Raw genomic sequence first — 21,477 nt, 5'->3', positions numbered from 1 at the left:
GACCTCACAGGCTGAAGGGCAAAACAAATACATACACAGTTAAGTGCAGGGAAGTATGGTACATTCTAGAAAGCAAAAGATCCTGCGCCCTTGTAAAGTATCTGTATAACCGTGATAGTACTTGTTTACATTTGGTTAAAATTCTTTGACAAAGAAACCAGCCTCCTTTTTAACTACTAGAGATGAGATGAGTTTCAAATTTAAAATGTAACACATTTACTTAGGTTTCTCTGACATATAAATGATGGTGTCAAAATCTTTCCTAAGGGTAGAATTTAGATAAAGCAGAGAAAGAAAGCAAAAGAATTCCTCACCTATGCACCATAATTTAAAGCCAAGGTCGGCAAACTTTTTCTGTAAAGGTCCAGATAGTAAATATTTTAGGCTTTGCCGGCCATATGCAGCCAAAGACTACGTAAACAAATAGCAAAGCTGTATTCCAATAAAACTTTATTGGTGAACGCTGAAATTTGAATTTAATGTAATTTTCACAGGTCATATTATTCTTTTTAATTTTTTCCAACCATCTGAAAATGTAAAAACCACTCTTGGCTCTCAGGCTGTAGAAACACAGGCAGAGAGGCCGGATTCGGCCTGCAGCTCTAATTTGCAAGGCTGTTCCTCGGCTTGTGGCTGACAGTCATGCAGCATCACAAGCACCCAGGAGCTTGTTAGACATGCACAACTTCAAGCCCCACCCCAGAGCCGCTGAAGGACATTTTAAGAACATCAGCTGTGTTCGTTTGCACACCTCGGTTTGAAAAGCACTGGTGTAAGTTCTCTGCAGACTCCAAAGCCAGCCTGATGAATCCCAGTGCTGTAATACAACTTCCCAGAGAATTAAGTGGCCCTGGGAAAGTTCTGGACTTCTCCCTGCCTCACTTTCCCCAAAGGCAAGATGGGGATGATAGCATTGTCTCCCTCATGATAGTTGTGAGAATCACACACACGAGCCCGCGCGCACACACAGAACTGAAACAACATTTGTAGTTTAATCTCAATCTCATGTTACGTTACTTTCCCAGCCACACTCTGAGACAGGCATTGTGGAGAAACTGTGGCCCAGAGAATTGGAGACACACGCTTAGCGTCACAAAACAAGAGTCTTTCTGCCTCCAAATTTATGCTGAGGGTACAGGAGGGGGCATACTCCCCAGGCACTCAGGTCTTCCTGCCCCTGTGTCCCTTCTAAGGATCCCCTCTCAGTAGCCCTTTTCAGCCCGTGCTTCTTAGATATCCCCCCCACTCCCCAAGTGTGCAGGTCCAACTCTACCACACAGGGACCTCCCCAAATCTATACCCCAAGATACCCTTTCAGCCCTTGAAATTTATCTTCCATTAAGCTGCACAGTGTTTTCTACACCTCCTCTTTCTGGTTATAGATTGTAAATTTTCCCTCTGCTGCGTCTTGTAGCTGGCTGACTGTTCTTCATTATATTTGTCGGGCTCAGGGAAAAAAAAAAAAAAAAAGACAATTCCTTTATTTGAGTATCCTGACATTTATTAGCATAATAAAACTCTCAAGATGAGATTGCAGTTTTCCAGACAGTAATTTCATTTGCAGGACAACTTACAAGGAATTTATTTTAAAGCCAGGTAAAACCTAAAATCTGTGAGACGTGCAGAAAGTGCAGGCCCCAGATAAAAGGAAATAAATGTATTAGGCGTGGAAAAGCTCAGCTGTTGTCTCTCACATGTTAATTAGGGGTGACAGGAACACCAGCTTGGGGAATCAGGTTCTCAACCCATCTCGGTCTACTTTCAAAGCTGCTTTGGAGTGAGAACTTTCTTCTTGTTAGTTTCTTCTAACACCTTGAAAATCATCACATCACATCCCCCTGACACGTCCCTGCTAAGCATGAAACTGTTGCTGCTGTTAAAGCGGTCGTCATCAGCGATACCCTCCATTTGACAGAGCTTTCGTATTTATCATTTAACTGACCTGCCAAAAGGCCTAGTGTCGGCCATATAGAAAATTCTCTCCTCAGTTATACTGAACTTTAGTGAGGTTAAATAACAGGAACAAAGTCACATGGTTGGTAAGTAGCAGCCAAAGCTCTAATTTGATTTCTCTGCGTCTAATGGAAAGAAGGTAATTTTAATAATAATAATCAGGTTTTAAAGCACTTTACAGTTCAGAAAGCAGGTTCCCTCCATCACTTTATTGCATTCATCCAGGGGCCCTGTGAGGCAGGTAGATAGGAGAGCGGACATGGAGTCAGCATGCAAATTTGATAGTATTGAGCACGTTTGTATGATGGGTCCTTACCCTGGCTTCCCCAAAAGGCTGAGCCTGCAGCAGGTGCTTATGTGCTGCTGCTTCACTCAGGAGCATAGTCCCAGGGGAGCAGGAGAGAGCGAAAGGGGAGTGAAGCAGAGAGGGAGGAAGAACACACAGGAGGGGGTGGTACTGATCTGGCCGCTGCTTGGTTTCATCGTGACTAGTTGCTCAGTCTTGCAGGACTGTCTTGATACGTCTTGCATGTGAAGAACTGCCTCTCAGAACAGTCCCTCCAGAAGGGAAGAGGAAGGGAGAAGAATTGATCACCATCCTCTGTCTCCCATTGATCAAAGGTTCCCCTCATGGGGAGTTAACCTCCAGGCTCTCCTTGGCTGCATGGCGTCTTAATGCCTCTGCAGTAACAGAAGAGAGGCCCATAGCACCACACGAGGCAAGGCACCATTGGCCGATCAACACGGTGGGAGAGCCATGCAGATCTGGTTTCAGCGGTGGCAACTGGAGTGAAACAAGTGGCCAAGGTGATCTGAGGAACAGGTGAGGCAAGGAGTGGAGTAGAACATAAGAGATGCCTGATACAACTATCAAGTAAGGTAACCAGTTCATTGGTGGCCACAGAGTCCATTCATCCTTTTATTCCCACCAAATACAATGCTGCCAGCATTATTATACTAGTCAGTTTCAGGGTGAGATTTGAACCCAAGTCTTCTTGATTCTAGAGCCTAAAATAATCCCATGATAACATGCCATATACAAATATATATTTTATATATATATATATATAAAATCCATAAATATAAAATACGAGTATGCACAAATAGACACCATCGCTGAAAGTTACTGAGTTACTGGGAGAGTCTTCTTGTTAATATGAAGAACACACTCAGTATAAATGGACAGTAGAATCAAAATCAAAAGAAGTAGGAAGGCAGAGGTAATCATTTGAGTAACCTGCATAAACAGGACCACATCCTAGAAAGCAAAGGCCTTATCAGATGTCTACAAGCCATTCTTGAATTTATAATTCCCCCTGGGGCTTAGGCATATCTGTAGGAATACATGAAACCACTGCCTCAATATTGCAAAACCAGGGCCAAGATATGATTCCAAGACAGAGGAGGGATGGCAGAAGAGGGAAATACGAAGGCAGGGCAGTATCAGTCATCTCTTCTGGAAGCTGGGGCTCAGACGCCTTAGGTAATTCCACTGATAATATCAATGAGAGTGACAATGAGTATCATTTAAAACACAGTATCTATGCCTTCCATATAAATCCTTTACAATATTTCTTCTCTAATCCCCATGACTTTATAAACAGTGACAAATAGAAAACAACTTACTAGAAATCGTTGCTGATGAGTGTTGGAAAACTTTCAGAAGAAGTGCAGTCATTCAACAAACATTTATTGAATGTCTACCATATGTTAAACTCAGAGTTCGGCACTGGAATTATTTGTATAATTAAAACATGATCCTTGTATTCTAGGAATTCAGTTTAGGGCAGCCATGACAAAAAGGCTTCATCTTCTGAGGTTGTATCTAAATTTTTCAGGAAAGAGTTGCACCAGCTGTTAGCAATTTCTGTCCTGGGCACTGGGTCAGGAACCAGCAGCACGTACACCATATATTTCATATTCCTTGAAATATGCTAATCTACTTGTCCCTGTGGATGGTGGTGGATCTTCCAGAAGGCCATAAGAATTTGAGTTGGGAAGTTCTTGAGTTCAAAAATAGGATGCCCCACGGAGTCCAACTGAGAAGGGGGAAAATATCATTCAAACAACAGATGGTAGTCTGGTGGGCTGTCCCTCTGTCCACAGGGTTCCTGCAGCAACTCTCCCCCTGAAACAGTGATAATTTCCTCCTAAAAGGAAAAAAAACGGAAAATTCACTTATAATCAAAAAAAGGAAATAAAGGTCCACCAGAGAGAGACCAGTTCGAGATAGAAAGACTAAGAATATGTATCTGCCTCCTCTGCATTCAAATTTATAGAAATGGCAGGGAAAATTTGCTTTTAAAAAGAAATAAATCCATAAAAGCATGGGAAAATAAGAAGGAGGACCACCAACAGAACAAAAATGTTGGCGAACACCTGAAAACCAAAGGCAATACAGGATGAGATTGTCAGAGGAGTGAATGTGGGGCAGGGGCAAGAACAAGTGTCAGTGGGACAGGCTGGGGAACTCCAGGTGGCAGAGGGCTCTGCCTCAGGCAGGTCAGGAAGTGAGGAGAGGCACGCAGTTCCTTGGGAAACCAAAGAGATCCAACTAGTTCAGACATCTCCACGCCCAAGGATGAACTACTCACCGTCAATTCCGTCCCTCACTTCATGAACAGATTGGATTTGGGAAACAGGGACTATATCCACGGATGAATAAACAGGAATTTCAAAGTTCAAAGATCCCCTCAAAGCCCCAAATTTATAAACATTTAAGGAAGATCATAACCATAAAAGAAAGATGCCAAACTCAACAATCGAAATGACTCCCAAGAAAATACCAGGTTTATAAAGCAAACAGAAAGAGTCTTTAAGAGACGCGTGTTAATCTCCTCACTGGAATGAGAAGATAAATCGCCCATGAAACAAGAATGGACTATTATAAAATAGAAGAACCAGTTAAAAAACCTGGAAATGAAAGGGATGCCCATTTAAGTTAAAAAAATTTTTTTCAGGGGAAGACCTGGAGAGCAGAATGGACGTAACTAAAGAGCAATTTAGTCGCCAGAAGAATTGACACATCAATAAGAAAGAGACATCTAAGGAGAAAAATGGACAAAAGACATTAACACAGTTCACAGAAGAAATCCAAGTGGCCATTGAACACATGAAAAAATCCTCAGCATCAGTGGTAATCAGAGGAATACAAGCTAAACAACAGTGAGATACACTGCCCATCTTATGGGAAAACATTAAAATGACTGATAATCCCCAGTATTGGCAGCAGTGTGGGGAAACAGCCTCATAGAGTTTGGGAAGAAGCATGAATTGGCGCTACATTTCTGGAGGGCAATCTGGCAGATCTTTTCAAAATAAAATGTGCTTAGTCTTCTATCCAGCAATTCCAGTTTGAGGGATCCATCCCAGAGAAAGACTTGCACATGTGCCCAAAGTGACACATGCAAGCGAGTCTCTGCAGCACTGTTTGCGATCACGAAAACCTGGAAGCTACATAAGCGACAAGCAAGAGGAGGATGGAGCACGAAACTGTAAGATACATCCACACCAAGGATGCGGTGCCTGCACGGACATGAAAAGATCCCACAGGTGTATGTCGTAACAGCCAGCACGTCCTGACAGCTTACAAATGTCAGGTGTGTTGTTCTAGTGCTTTACACAGTGATATCTTATTGAAGCCTCCCAGTGACCCTGAGAGGTGAGTCCTATTCTTAAACCTACCTTACTGAGGAGGAGACTAAGGTCCCAAATTTGAATAGTTGCCCAAAGTCACACACAGTAATGAAGTTGGGATTTAAAACTTGGCAGCCCGATCTCGGGGACCATGCTTTCAAAAAATACATTCTATGAAATATTAAGCAAGTTTTAAAAAATCCAATTGCTAAGCTCTTGGTAAAGGATTATCCAATTTGTGTGAAAAAATAACAAAACTATGGACATACATTTTGTTATATGCATAACAAAAAAATTCATGTACATAAATTTCTACATTAATGCCCAGGAAATACCTGGATAGGGAAACAGCAGACTGGTAATTCAAGACGGAGGATAAAAATGGGGGCTTGAAATGAACAAGACTTCCGCTTTGTACTGTATTTGGTTTTTCTTAGAATGTGATCATAAATTAATTGTGTAATTAAAATGTTAATTTATAAAAGCTGACCACCAGATCTACACAGGGGCATAGACAAGATCTCTCTTCGGTGTTAGAAACTCAGTTGCCAGCCTCAGACCCTACATTTGGGAGAGGGTAAAGACCTCCCAAGACATCTGGTCTAGCCTTCCTATGCAGGAACCTGTCCATAGCATCTCTGAGAGACGGACATTCACCCTTCCAGGGACAAGGAGATCATCACTGCTAAGCAGCTTGTATTGGACAGAGAGAGCACACAACGCAGCTTAGAGGAACAAGCATAAGCTTTAGACGCAGACAGCCTGGGGCTTATCTCCTGGATCTAGCTGGTACCAGCCATGAAAACTTAGACAAGTTACTCAAACTCCCTGACCTTGGTTTCCTGATCTATGAAATGGAACTAATATGCCTCCCTCCCAGAGCCATGGTGAAGATTAAATGAGAACACGGATGAGAGCAACAGGCAGAGCGATCGACACAGAGAGGGTACCAATATCCACGCACCCCTCCTTCCTCTTTCCTATAGTTGTTAGAAGGCTCTTCCTGATGCAAGTAGAAATCTGCTTTGATCCTGGTTAGCCTAGTTTTCTGAGCAGTCCTCTCCTCCCAGCATCTAGGTATTTGTAATTGGGGGTTTTCTATGTGCTTTACTTATAAGTTCAAGTTAAGAGCTGCCCTAGAGCCCTGGGGACATCCATGAAGAAAAAGTAATACAAATCCAAGAGTCTCTGTTATAGCAAAAGCCCAGTGAGGCGGTCAAGTAATGCTGTGAACATTTCTACGCCTGCAAAGCTCAGGGAGATGGGGGACCCCTGAGCTGCCACAGCTCTGTCTCCCGGAATCCTGAGCCGCCCCCCGCTTCCGGGTCACTGAGCTTCACCTCTGGCTTTCTCCCAGTTACTACTAATTCCAACAGCCACATTAACACAAAAGTTGTTTCTTTTTATATACATCGTTTGGAAGAAAACATCTTTCACAATGAGAGGTCCACGACAGGGGACCAAATAAGAAAAAGAGTTGTGGGAAACAAGAACATGCATACATACCACTTCACAGTTGGCGCCGTTATGTACATCCCCCCATTTAACACTCACAGGATCTGAGTTAAGTATTATTTACATCCATTTGCCCGGTTAGCAAACTAAAGCTCAGTGAGACTAAGGAAGCTGCCTGAGGTCACACACACACTAAGTGGCAAAGCTATCGTTGGAACAAGAGGCATTGTAACTGAAAAGCTTCTCTAACCACAGGGTTGCCTGCCCAGCTAACTTGACGAAGCTGTTGAAGGCCTGCCTAGAATGTCCTCAAGAGGGACACCCTGGAAAAAGCTGGGGCTGAGACATGGGCTGGGACAGAAGGCAGGTCAACCAGCCCCTAAGTGTTGACAGCAGGCAGCACTCAGGTACTCAAGGTGAGAAGCGGCTTGGAGACGGGCGTTTGAGGTGCCCGCATGTGTAGAGGGTTAGCCAGAGAAGAGCAGTGGCCCCAGAGCCTGGTCTAGACCACCTCTTGTCTCTTCTACCAGCATGGTCTAGATCCCTGTGACCCTAAGGACCTTCTGGGGCTGCTTGCTCACTCTCCATCCCCATCTCTTAGAATGCCCACAGCCTGCCTCTCCCTGCCCACCCCCATCAGCACCCCTAAGAGAGATACCTTGTGGAAATCAATGAGATCCGTGAGCGTTGCATGGCGATTGGGGTCCACTCCCAAGAAGCTGTAAAAATCCCCAGAGGCATCCACGAGAAAATGCTTGAACCCTTTCTGCAGGCGGTAGGAGAGGGTGTAACCCCAGATTTTCTCACTGACCCGGACCAGAAATGCGCCCTCAGTCATATTCTCAAGGAGATCTTCAGCATCTTCTCGGCTGATAATTCCTGTTTTTTTTTAAAAAAGAAACAAGTCAGCAGATTCTGCAACCCCTTCCCCAGCCAGCTACCCTCCCCAGATCATTCCTGCCCCTCAGCCTTGGGCAAAGGTCTAGAGAAGGGAGGGGCCTCAGGAGCTGTCCAGCACTTCACTTATTCTACTGAGGAGACACCTTGGCCCGGAGCAACTAGCAGTGTGCCTGGGGGCAGAGTTGCTACTCGGACCCCAATTTAGCAAGCTTTCCCCCAAATTAAGCCACACTAATTTGGATTAATTGGGTAAAACTGGGTAAGCAAAGAATTAGTAATGAGCTGGAATTATAGCATCTATCGATTACAAATACAAGTCAACAAGAATTGCCCTGTGGAGAGCCTTAAGAGTACTGCTTTTAATGACCAGACCGGAATGACTTACGATTAATGCCTCGGTTATCTCTCTGGTACCCATGAGTGAGCACCTGAAAACAGTATTTCCTCTTAAGAAGTAAAAAGACTTCCTCTGTCTACCTGTGGACACCAGGCAAACAGTTTCTTAATAGGGGCACATAATTAAGCTCCACTTGGGCTCAAAGAACAAAACGTCCTCAGGTTCTGCAGTCCTACACAATGTGATTTCACCACAGTTAGGAGAGTCAGGTCTGGCCTTGGAGGTGTTTGTACATCAGGGTCAATCCCCCAAAAGGCTCTTCAGGAGCTGCTCTCCTCTAGGGAGTGAACGAGAGGCCATGTGTCTGGTAGGTCAGGCTCTAGAGGGGGCGGCGGTGGGAAGAGGAGGGGTGTCAGGAGACCTAGATGACCTGCCCACCTCTGCCCTCACCTACGCCAAGCCCTCAACTTCCCCAGTGTCCTTTGACGTTTACGTGGCAATCTTAATCTACCTACTTCAAGGGCGCATCACGACTTTCAAGTGAGACCAAGAATTGAAACTAATTTCATAAACAGAAGAGCTATAGAAATGTGGGCTCCTGCTCTCAGCTGTTATTTGGGGGAAAGGTAAATTGCAACACAATGTCCTCTTACACACCTACTTGTTTACCATCTGCATTCATTCAGCGGGATTATTTATTGCCAGTCACATGGCAGAGGGTAGAAGGTAGATGGGCTGCTCATCATCGACCCTGAAGGCACTGCACACTGTGACTCCTCCGCACTGCACCCCTGGTGCCATTGCCATGCTTCACTGTAGGGACACTCCCTTCCCATATCCTTCCTACTTAACAGGAGGTGTGGCAGGACTTCCTTGTGCCCAAAGCAGAGGACACAGAAGCAACCACACTGTCACATGTCCCCCTTTTAAGACAGCCAACACAAATGGGGGCCACCTCTTTCCTCCTTGCCCAGGACTTACCAAGAGGCAATCAAGCCAGCCACCCGCTCCCCAACCAGGCTGTGTAAGCAGAAAACCAGGGAGAGGGAAGGAGAGAAGAGGGTGGGAAGCACTCCCACCACAGGGTGCCCGAAGAATCACACATACATGCCATGCAGGAGGGAGGATGCTCCTTGGATGGCCTCGGTGGGTTCAGCCAGAGAGGCAGGGACAGCCAAAAGAGGACCAGCCGAAAGGGCACGCCCAGGGTTCATCAGAAGACTCAGCACTGTCCCCCACCCACCTCCCTGGCCCAATACCAGAGGACCTAGACCCTAAAGGTGTCTAGGGCAAGGAGGTAAGTAAGGGGAAACAGAGATGGAGCCAAGGGCTGCGAGGAAGAAGGACCAGAAGATGTCACCTCTGTCCCAACTCCAAGTACCTCAAGCTGAAGCCCAGCCTAGACTTGGGAGTTGGAGAGGAGGGGAGTGTTACAATGGGCGGGAGACTGAGCAAACTTAAATATGACCCGACTTTTTAATATGCAAAAGTGCCCAGTAACCCCAAAATGACAATGCCAGGCATCTCTGCCATCTAAAACCCTTGAAGGGTTCCCACTGACCTCCGTCTGGCAGAGTCTGGCTCAGGAACAACGGACACCAGGCTCTGAATGCCCGATTTGTCCCAGCTGACCCTGAATCCTCATTGAAGGATTCCTCTTTTCTCCCAGGAATCACAGGCTGCTGGTCACCTACACTCTACCTTTGTGTGGGTTAGAAAAAGATGTCCCTCTGGGTGATTGAACTAGAAAAAGGTGCCTCCCTGGGCCAAAATGGCTAAGCCCACTTTTCTGTATTTCAATCCATTCTCCCCCAAACTAGCCCCCTTGGCTTCCCTTTATTCAGTGTACAACTTGCTTAACCCCGTCAGGAAATCATTTTTATCCCAGGAGGCTCCTAGAACGTCCCACCTTTGGACTTTTATAACCTTCTGTCCAAACTCTACGGTATATTAGTAAAGTGGCTGGGAATAGCTCAAGGACAGAGCCTGTGATGGCCGTGGGAGTGCTCTGTTCAGCCTCCCTTACAGAGAGACCCTGCTTCAAGGAGCAGCAATGCTGGTGAGCTGACAGCCTCCAGCTGCCAGTCCTTCAGGATCCACTGTGCACAGGGGGTACTCTGTGCCTGACTCGGACAAGGGGTACTATGACGGAGCCCAAGGGGTACTAGAGCTGCCATGCCTACCCAATGTGGGACTCCTCTAGCAAGCGGTCTTTCCTCAAGAGCTTCCCATCAGCCTGACCAAGATGTTCTCTGAGCTGCACTCCCATATCAGGTTCTTCCTCCCAATAATCTGTCCTTCCTTCCCTCTGCTCCTTCACAGGTGTCAGACCTGTACCATGTTCAGAAGACTCTCCCCATCTGTCCTGCTCTGTCTCCCCTTTATCCTTCACAGATATTTCCTCCAATAAAGCTCTTGGACTTCTGCTTCTGGAAGACCTGAACAGACACAGAAATCTTATCTTTGTATTCCAAGTGCCTGGAATGTTGGGGGCTTGTTTGGAGCAGTGATCGTGCACATGGACTAAAATCACAGCTCAAGGACTTGATCAATAGGTGGCTTTGGGAAGGTCACTTAAGCCCCTCTGAAACCCAGTTCAGTGACCTCATCTATTAAGTGGTACTGATTATAACACCTACATCATACGGTTGTTTGAGAATTCATTACGTTAAGGCATAAATGTGCTTATCACACATGTGAATGTGCCTGAGAACGTAATGACTACCCGATACAGTGTAACTCATTTGCACTGGATACACTGAGTACACTACACACATGCTAGTGTTGGATGTTACCTTGAGCTGGTAGCAGCAATGGTCATAGTACTGCCAAGCTGTGCTGCCCACTACCCGCACACACAGTCCTCTCAAACAGAGGCTGCTGAAGGTGACTTCCTCTGAAGGGGACCACTTGGGTCCCTGGGCCCCAGCCTGGGATATTCCTGGGAGACTCTCCAGGTATCTCAAATAGTAAGCATCTGTGAACTCTGCCCCCTCTTTGATACCTACCTGGGGATCAAAATTGTAATTTGGCCCAAGACCAAAGGTGATACAGCCTCATAGTTCAGGATGGCAAAGAATTTCACAGAAAACCTGACTCCTAAGAGAATTAATTGGTGGCTGAGGGCCGTATAGGATGATGGTGAGGAGAGGCTGTTAGGTTTTCCTGCCCCGTTCACTCTGCTCTCCATCGCTCTCTCTCTTCTGGATCACCTCGAAGCCAAGTGTACTAGGAATTAGCATTAATCATATCCCATCCCATCCCACCTCCTCTCTGAAATACTCTACAACCTCCTGGCCAAGGAAAGAGGGGAGGGCCTCACCTCACCACTTCTGGCTGGGGAGTGAGCTTGCCGTTGGGATCATGGAAACTTTCTAACTCTGCTAATGACTAGGATCTTCTGCTGAGGGGGATGGCCTTACCAGACGATGTTCCAGGGTAAGTTGCTCTGGAATGATTATTGGAGTATGCAGCTACACGTTCTTTCTGAGCCAATTCTCACCCCCAGACAATAGGAAATGTAGTTTTTCCAGAAACACTTTCTCTCCTTCCTTCCTTCCTTTTTTCCTTTTTCCTTCCTCCCTTCAATAAACATTCATCAAGAACTCTCTAGGAACCAGGTCCCATGCTGGGCACCTGGGAGTCAGTATTAAATGAGAAACAATTCCTGCCTTCCAGAATCTCTGACTCTGGACTGAAATCAAGATTAGCAAAATTTTTTTAAGAGCGGGCGGGGGAGGGGTGGTGCTCTCTGTAACTAGTGGCGATAAAGGCTATAGGGCGTGGGCTCAGGGAGGTGACCCACCCAGCCCTGGAGCCCAGGGATGGAAGCTCCAGTTAGACTGAAAACAGAAAGGTTAAAACAGAGAGGCAAGGAAAGGAGGGCAGTTTGCAAAAGGAACGAGCAGGCGATTCTTTGTGGCTGGAGGGAAGGCTAAAGTAGGAGCTGGGGGGAATTCCCTGGCGGTCCAGTGGTCAGGCCTCTGCACTTTCACTGCTGAGGGTGCCGGTTCAATCCCTGGTTGGGGAACTAAGATCCCGCAAGCTGCGCAGCGCAGCCAGAAATTAATGAATTGTTTTAAAAAGTAGGAGCTGGGCAGTGGCCAGACGTGTAGAGGCTGGCAAGGGTCAGGCCCCAAAGTGCTCTCCATACCATTAAAAAGGATTATAGACTTAATTCTGAGGGCAATGGGGAGCTACTGATCTTCCCTAAACAGAAGAATATGAGACTGTTCAAGGGTGGAAAATGGATTGAAAGGTATGGATTGGAGTCATACAAGCCAGGGATTTCAACTCACTGAGGGCTTTTTCACCTAAATGTTGCTTCACAGCTCCATTTCCACAGTTGTGACATTGGTATACAGCTCCCAAGCCACTAGTCTACCAGAAACGGTTTCTGTTTTGAAGCAGAAAGGCAAAAGGATACACCAAGGGTCACATGAGAGGCCTTCTATCAAAGCCAGCACTGGGCAGTATCTGGGGACTCAGTGGCCCACATCTCATTTAGCCTTCCTAACAACCCTACCGTCGTCAGTTCATAACTGAGGACACTGAAGGTCAGCAAGAGAAGTGACTTACCCAAGGTCACAGAGCTATTAAGTGGTGGAGCCAGAATTTGAACTCAAGTCCTCGGACTCCAAGTCCAGTGCTCTTTGCTCTACACCAAGTTATCTCATGCAGAGGACAGCAAGTGCTGTGAAAGACACAAGAAGGAGGAAATTAATGAGGCCTGTAGAAGTCAGGGCAGGATTTATAGAGGCAATGAAGGGGGATGGGAAGTGCACCTTGAAGGCTGGGTAGATGGTAGGTGAGCAGAAAGGAGTGACGATGAGGTGAAAGGAGAGAAGAAGGGGTAAGTTAGTGAAGCGTCACAGTGAAGACCAAGAATGACACAACCATGGGATATTTATATAAATGTGACATAAGTTTAATCTACATCTCAGGAGGTTAAGAGACATGGAGAATGGAATGAAAGGTCTAACACATGTATAAGCTGAATCCCAAAAAAGAGAGAGGAGAATGAAGAGGAGGGAATATTAGTCAAAGACACATAACAGTGAAATGGCACAAAGCTACTCAATGTCTCATTTTGTCAACTGGAGAGAAAAGGCAGATTACCTGCAAAGAATAAAAAATTAAACTGATGGTTGACTTCTCCACTGCAACAATACAACCCAGAGGACAATGAGATATATTTTCAGAGTGCAGAGAAAAAAATAATGGTGTTTAATGAAACTCTTTCAAGGTGAAGGGGAAAATAAAGACGCCTTCAGAAAAAAAAATTTTGAGATTTGACTACTAAGAAAATTCTAGAGGATATACTTCAATTAGAAGAAATATAATCCTACACAGAGAATCTGAGATGCTAGAAGGAATGATGACCATGGCTACTGTAGGTCAATTTAAAAATATATATTGACTTACATTAAAATTGTAAGTTCAACATTAGTGTATCTATAATTATAATTGGTAAAGTCAAGATTATACATGGTGTGAACAGAATACTGTATAGAAACTATATGTAAATTTGTCAGCATTTCATGCAAGTGTGATTATTTTCTAAGGCCCTTCTAGCTCTGGTTTTATGAAATATGTGAATGTAGTATTTTCATCAATAAAGTTTAATACGTTAAGCATTAGTTTAAAATTTGAATGAGAACAATGTTAGGTAGATATGAAGTTATTTACCACATGTTGTAATGATCATGTTTTGAATTGATTTCAATATGCAGTATTTGAAAAATGTCAATACATAAAGAAAAGGAAATGAGTGCAATTAAGTCAATATATTTTTAAAGCAATTTTTATAATTTAGCAGACATTGCATCTTAATATAAGTAACTATTAAAATCGTGTCCTTGTGAAAAAATAAATAAAAATATATATTGACTTACAAAATAATAATAATAATGGGTAATTTGAGGGTTTGAATAAGATAGAACTATAATACTGGACAACATCTTATCAGTTGAGAGAAGGGTGCTTGGAGTTTAAAAAATCTGTTTGTTTAGGAAGAGGGTAAAGATATATATTAACTTTATAATATATTAAGTATGCATGTTAAATCACCTGAATTAACCACTAAAAGACAGGCATTGTTGTTCTGTTGTTCTCCAACAACAGAAGTGGGAAAATGCAATGAGAAAATTTTTTTTTCAATGAAGTGTGAAACGAGCCAATAACTGAAAAATAAATACACTATAGTTCCGTTTATATTAAATTGAAAAACTCACAAAGCTAAACAGTCTAGTGTTTGGAGATCAATATATAAACAATACATGAAGCAAAGAAATGATGGACAAAATACTGAGGACAGGGATCGTATCTGGTGGAAGGAAGAGGGCTGCCTGGTGAGAAGCACACGGGCTTCCAAGGATTGGTGATGTTTCCACTCCTTAAGTTTTCATTCTGCCCTGCTTTTCACCAGGGTCAGCGGCAGAAGCAAACAGAGGTGTAACCTGGAAACTGAGGCAGAATCCCAGCATACAGATGGAGGCCCTTGATGGGGACTAAGGGGAACAGGGCACTGGACCTGAGCAGGCCCACAGGTCCCTGATGTGTCCAAGGCTTCTCGGGAGGTCAGAGGCAATCCGACTAACTGCAGCGCCCTCTATGGGGACACTGCCCAAAAAGACAGGGCCAAGGTCAGGGGACAGAGGCCCTTCAGGGCAGCAGCCCCCTTCCCCACGGTTGCATCAGGCGAGGGTGAAAAGGTGGGGCAGGCAGATGGCAGCATGTACGCTGGCACAGCAAAGAAGCCCAGGCTCCCATCACCCCCACATTAACATCACAGGCAGGAGTTTGCAGCCAGCACACCTGTGAAGTGGAGCCAGTGCTCCTGACTTCTGTCTGTTACTGCACCTCGAGCACAATTCCCGAGCATTCTTCCTGCCACCTCGCCTAATCATCTCCCTGGATTCCACACACATGCTCTCAAACACCAACTACTCCACGTTCACTATCAAAATACTCAATATTTGCTCCATCAGTGCTAACCGGTGGCAGCCCCAGGAAAGGAAAGGCACTTTAAGCATACTTGCAAAAGACCCTCTGCTCTAATGGACCCATAAATCCACATGTTAGCAAATCCTAAAGCAGACCCGGGATTCAGTTCCCAACCCCTCTGCCACCTCCGTACCTCCGTCCCTGAAATCGTTAGCTTGGAATTGAACCTCAGTAACCAAATGAGCTCCTTTTATTTCTGTTAGAGCTTCTCCCTGAAAAGAAAGGCAGGCAGGCCAGACAGGACGTTTTACTTTTTATGGTCTCAATTTATCTGACATGCGTATTTCTTAAAGCTTTCACCAAAGCTACACCTCACCGGCCAACAACTCCTCCATTACCTTTCTCATTCATTTCTGTGACTTTCCTTCCCCTTTCTTATTGCCGTACTTTCCAGATGGTATCATTAAGGGGGCTGGAATTATTAATCGCTTCATTCTCAACAGTTTCTCAGAGCATCCTAAAGCCACACAGATTGTGATGAATGAGTTCAAATGCCTTCATTTTTTATAACTCCAAATGAAATTTAGCCACAGTTAACTGCTGAGACGAGTGTTTCTCTGGACAAGCATCTTGGTTCCAGATATATTATGCACAAGAGGCACCATCCCACGCCCATGACTGCCTGCTCCAAGCTGACATGCCAGGTTCAAATCACTGATGCCGCTGTTCATGACATTGTTGCAACCACCCAGCAAAACGACTTCTGAAACTGGCTACACAAGGATCCTGTGTAGCACTAACCTCAACTGGAAGCATAAATTCATTATTTGATGCACGCCAGTCTCACTTACTGTGAGTTCCACTAGGCCAGTTATCTTCCTCAATATGGTGGACATAATTGGTCTTGCCCACTCAGGACCATTTGCCCTTCTTCTGGCAAGGGAATGGTGAGCTTCCTTTGTGAGGCCACACCATCCCACTCGGTCTATACAGTTGCAATGGGATAGACTCTTCCCTGCTCTGGGGATGGTCATGTGACTCAAGCCTAGCCAATCAGAGAGCTCATCCCTCTGGCCATGGTGATTGGTTCAGGAGTGGGCATGTGACCAAACCAGAGCCAACAAGGCAGAATAATGGGACTAATACCAGAAATTATTTGAGAGAAAAGTATGCCCTATCTTCTGTTGGATTCGAACCTAGGAGAATGAACGCACACATGCAACCACAGGCTGATGCATTGCTTGAGAATAAAAACAACATGGAGAGCAACAGAGCTGAGCGATGGAGAGAGGCCAGTTGCTAAAAACTTAAGCTCCCTGGATCAAGCAAAGCCTGAAGCTGGCCTGATGTTTGGGTTTTTCCAGTCACATAAGCCAATAAATTCTCTTTTGAGGATACCAGTACGATTATTTTTCTGTTAATTGCAAGTGAATGTAAGCCATTCGGGGAGGGAAGTTGTCAGTTTTGTTCACCACCACATGCCCTGTACTTAGTACAGTGTCTCACAGACAACAGAAGCTTAATATTAATAATCAACAAATGATTTAACTGCCTTACACAGGGAGCCTGCTCCCTGGTGCCCCTGCCCAGGGAATTCAACAACCCCAAACTCTGACAACTCCCTGTTTTACTGCATTTACTCCATGAGGACTCCATTTATTGCATTTATTGTGGAGACTGGGATAGCATCCCTCAGGAAGTCTATGGGAGGCGGCCCCAGCTGCACGAGGAGCAGACACTTGCCCCAGCCAAGAATAAGGCATGGCAGCTGAAACAGCTGTCCCTACGGCCCAGAGATGGCTGGATGTCTCCTAAAGGAACAGCCATCTCTTCATCCTCAAGGAGACATCCTGGACTGGAAAGGAACTGACTCTCCTGGGCACTGCGTGCCCCAGGGCAGTTTCTTAACCTTTGGAGCCTCTAGTTCCTTACCTTGAGATGGCAGCAATGCCACAGTGTGTCACAGATAGGAGCGTGGACTGTGGAGCCAGACCACCAGGGTTTGAATCCCACCACCCCCACTTACTAACAGTGAACCGCAGGCAAGTGGCATCACTTCTCTATGCCTCAGTTTCCTCATCTGTGAAACGGGGCTAATGCTAGTAGCAAGCACACAGTGTTAGTATGAGCATCAAAGAAGTTAAAGTATGTGATGTGCTTAGAAGAGGGCCCCACATACTGTAAGCACCATGGACCTAACTGCTAGTATTATTACCTCTTCCAGAAAGTTGTGCAAAGGGTAAATGACATACTGGATGTTCGATATTTACTGGACACAAAGCTAGCACAAAGGAAATGGTCACTGAATTACCAGGTAAAACATAAAAGCCAGTGTGAGCCCACACGAGGCCAACCAACCACACTTTGTGGATATAGACCAGTGCACACCTGACGGAGGAGTGGTACCAGGTCAGGTACCCCCTGCCCAGGGATGCCACCAGTCCAAGTGGTGCCTCTGGGCACCTCCACAGCCCCATGCAGGGGACAGGGCCTGGAAGCAGGGAAGAAGGAGTTGGTGATAACTTCATGAGATCAGAGAAATTATAGAAAAATAAAAGTGCATTTTCTTTGTGCACTTAACTAAACTTGAAATGTGGCTACACAAATGTTGGTAATGCCTTACTGTCTGCAGGGGGCGGACAGCATATTTGTGACGATTACAGGAGAAAACACACGTTAATTGCAAGCCATGTTGATCCCCTGCAGGAAGTGTTTCCAGGAGGTTGAATCCTAAAGCAGGGGACACCCTCCTGCCCCATGCACTCCCGGGGGGCTGATGAGGGGGAGTGTGAATCACAACACCCAAAAGCAGCATCACTATTTTAAACGAAAGCTGTAAGCAAATGACGCTGACACGTGAATGTATAAAGAACTTAAGTACTAAACAGAAGGTAATTTGGGTCTAATAAACTTTTTTTTTTTTTTTTTTTTTACGGTACGCGGGCCTCTCACTGTTGTGGCCTCTCCCGTTGCGGAGCACAGGCTCCGGACGCGCAGGCTCAGCAGCCATGGCTCACGGGCCCAGCCGCTCCGCGGCATGTGGGATCTTCCCGGACTGGGGCACGAACCCGTGTCCGCTGCATCGGCAGGCGGACTCTCAACCACTGCGCCACCAGGGAAGCCCCGGGTCTAATAAACTTTTAATAATTAAGCATAAGTGTTACATAAGTCATTTCCAGAAAGCTTCTCAACTACTGTAGTGACCATACTTTATTCTCTAGCAAGTGTCAAAGCCGCCATATTTGTTTCTCAGATAAACAGAGAAAGCAGAGCTCACAGTAGGAAGGGGTGGGAGAGAAAAGTCGTGTCATCTGATCTAATCCCCATCATACTGGACAACGCACGCTTTCACTGTCTTGACTGAAGAGCCATCTGGCCTCTGTTTACACATCCCAGCAGTGGGTGCTCCCAGCTCCTGGAGGTAGTTTATCCCATCTCAGGACAGCTAACTGCTAAAAAGATGATCAGACTGAACCAAAGCCAGCACCTTGTGATTTTCACCCAGTGTTCCATTGCTTGAGGCCGCTGACCTTGAGGACATTAGTGGTTTGAAGACACAGCAGCTGTGCCACCCACCCCAAGTCTTCCACCTCAACCCCATGCCTGTTGTCACAGAAATGTGAGGCCAAGGGCTCTGGCATGAGCTGGAGCCCTGGGTGCCAGGGCTGGGATGAGCTTGGGGCTGGGGACTGGTGGGAAACTAGACTACAGGTCCCAGAGCCAAAAAAGCCTAACGGCAGTTTCCTGGGTCTAACCTATGATAGAAACTTCCCGGAGTTAGCAAGGTAGGAGGAATCTCTTGTAACCACCAGAAATACGATGAGACTGTCAGAAGTATATTAAATCAATTACATCAACAGAAATCAAGTTTATTGTCACTCTGTGCTTCTATTTAATCCCGATAGAAAATAAAAAATCAGTTCTATCAAATCCAAGCCATCTAGGTCCCCCAACCCCTGTCCCTTCCCACACATTTTAGTTACCCACAGCTGTGCATCAGAAAACAATCTCAGCAAAACATCCAAACTAAAAGTGTTAGGTAGACAAGACACCAAGGGTCTGAAATCAGAAACACGGAATTATAGAGAGCAGAAAGGAAAGAGTTACAATCTTGGGAACACCATTACAGTCGATGCTTTCCTAAAGCAAAAAATAATTTCGCTCTGTTTTTAATCTTTTTTTTGATATCCTATAGCCAGTGCACAATTCTTTTAAAAAGAAGGAAAAAGATTCCTTTATTTCTTAGTTGAAACAGCTTAAGCAAGAACTTAAGAGAAAAGTAGGTCAACTGACCTACTTCTTTTCTTCTTTAGAAATGTTTGCATTTGGGATCAGAGTTGGTGGAAATTTTCCATTCCAAATTCTGCTCAGGAAAGGAAAATGAGCAATCTGACTTGACGAGATGGATCATGACATGCTAATCATCCTTCCAAATGACCCACGTGTTACCCCTCACAGCTTTTAAAAAAATTTCAAGATGGGTATCATATTTAGAATGAAAAAAAATTCAGACTTTTACTTTTTGTGGGGAAGGCTAAATATGTACCATCTTCCTTTTGTGCACAGTCGTTTGATGTCATCATTCTCTTTACTTCCAAGTGAGAGCAGTGGCATACTCTCAGGGTATGAAGCCACATTTACATGCTTCAAACCCCGATATGCGTCTCCAAAGGCTACCGTGTTGATTTATTCCATGTAACAAGTGGAAGCATTTAGTGCAAGTTCTGAACACTTTATAAAAACCATACATGTAATCCTTATAACACCACCACTACTTTCTCTACCCCTGGTTTCTTCAGCTAGTCCTTGCTTCACATGGATGTGGTGCCTGGGTCCACACCACCCGGGTCCCCCATTCCGGCTGCCACCTCTCAACAAGTTCCAAAGCCTCACGTAGTTTCCTATCCTTCCACTGATCTTGAAAGCCGAGGACAAGAGCCTAGCTGGCTCACTCTCTCCATCTCAGCCCCAGACACTCTAGCCCCTGAGAATGACCCCAAAGACCAAACAGGGCGCTCCCAGATTTCCCCTCCAGCTGGGCCAGGAGACCAGTGGCAGCTCTGCTCTGGAAGGCCCACGGATTGAGGAGGGGTGAGATTTAAGAGAAAGAACTCGGGCCGTGCGTAACAGAAGTTCAAGTGAATATACAGTAAGGGATTGTGGATCCAGAGGAGGCACTTTTTCGCCCCAAGCTCCCTGCCTGGCGAGCAGCATATTCAAGGGGCCACCAGAGTGGAGGAAGAAAACCTGGGGTCCAGAGGCCCTACATCTTGTCCCAGCTCCCATGCTTACTGCTGGGTGAATAAGGGTGACTTCTCAAGCTCTCTGGTCATCAGCGTCTTCATCTGTAAAGGGCTAACCATGACCAGCTCGAGGAGAAGTTGAGAGCACCTGTGAGATGGTGCACGTCAAACCACCCTGCACGTCTACACAGCCAGGCAAACACACAAGACTTCACGGCAGCAGCCAGTGATGAACACTGATCAGCCAGTTCAAGCCTTTCCTGCTCGGTGCAGCTCAGAGAGGATGTGCTGTCCCGGTGCATGCAGTTGTGGGGGACCGGGGCCGGGGGCAGCGAGCGAGACCCCATTCCCACTCAGCCCCGGCCTCCCCAGGCACAATCCTTCCCACCTCCTAGGGGCTGCCGCCCTGCAGGACTCCTGGAAGGGTCATCCAGACGGGGTGCCCACTGCTGTGCCTCAGTTCCTGGACCGCAAACAACATCAGTAATAGGGACACAAATAAGGAGAAGAAGCACAACAGTCGCTGGGAGAAGAACACCTCGCTCCACAGCCCGCAGACTCCCGCCCGGGCGCCTGCTCTGCGGCCAGCCTCACGCCCTGGCCAGCCTTCCCCATTCTCCTGACCGCCTGAGAAAACTTTGGAGGTCCTGGGGCAATGCCAGCAGAATCACACTGCATCCCAGATGCTAAGGAGAGAAAGCTCTCAAGGGCCCTCGGGCCACCCATCTGAGGAGTCCAGTAGCCATCCTGCTGCCCAATAGTAGCTGCAACCACCTTTCTTCTATTGAAGTGAAATGTGTCTCTTTAGAACTCCCAGCCCCCGAGCCCCTTTAATAATCTCCCTTTCTCCAGACAGGACTCCAGAGATTGGGGAGTAGTGGCTCTGTTCCCCCCTTCTGCAACACAAACATTTCCCCAAATAATCACTAACAATGCTATGACTTCTACATTCTCCCCCCTCCCCCCTTCAAAGACATTCGGATGCGCTGTGGTCAAGAGCAAGGTGGA

General features: G+C 45.9%; 1 protein-coding gene across 4 annotated transcripts in view; it reads right to left on the bottom strand.

Moving 5' to 3' along the window:
* Positions 1-1,479: 1,479 nt before the first annotated feature.
* SH2D4B (SH2 domain containing 4B) overlaps positions 1,480-21,477 on the bottom strand; it is an 84,348-nt gene continuing 64,350 nt past the window's right edge. For 3 of the 4 annotated variants that reach the window (XM_049696988.1, XM_033433961.2, XM_033433962.2), the window contains 2 exons: positions 7,703-7,923; positions 1,480-4,103 (listed from right to left, as the gene is read on the bottom strand). In XM_049696988.1, the coding sequence (XP_049552945.1) occupies positions 4,011-4,103; positions 7,703-7,923 (314 nt within the window). In that variant the 3' untranslated portion in view covers positions 1,480-4,010. The remainder of the gene's footprint in view (positions 4,104-7,702; positions 7,924-21,477) is intronic. The other variant, XM_049696989.1, reaches the window with a different exon arrangement.

The sequence above is a fragment of the Orcinus orca genome, chromosome 14, assembly GCF_937001465.1.
Source record: "Orcinus orca chromosome 14, mOrcOrc1.1, whole genome shotgun sequence".
Lineage (NCBI taxonomy): Eukaryota > Metazoa > Chordata > Mammalia > Artiodactyla > Delphinidae > Orcinus > Orcinus orca.
Note: the sequence above shows the minus strand (reverse complement) of the source record. Positions and strands in the feature narration are given on the sequence as shown.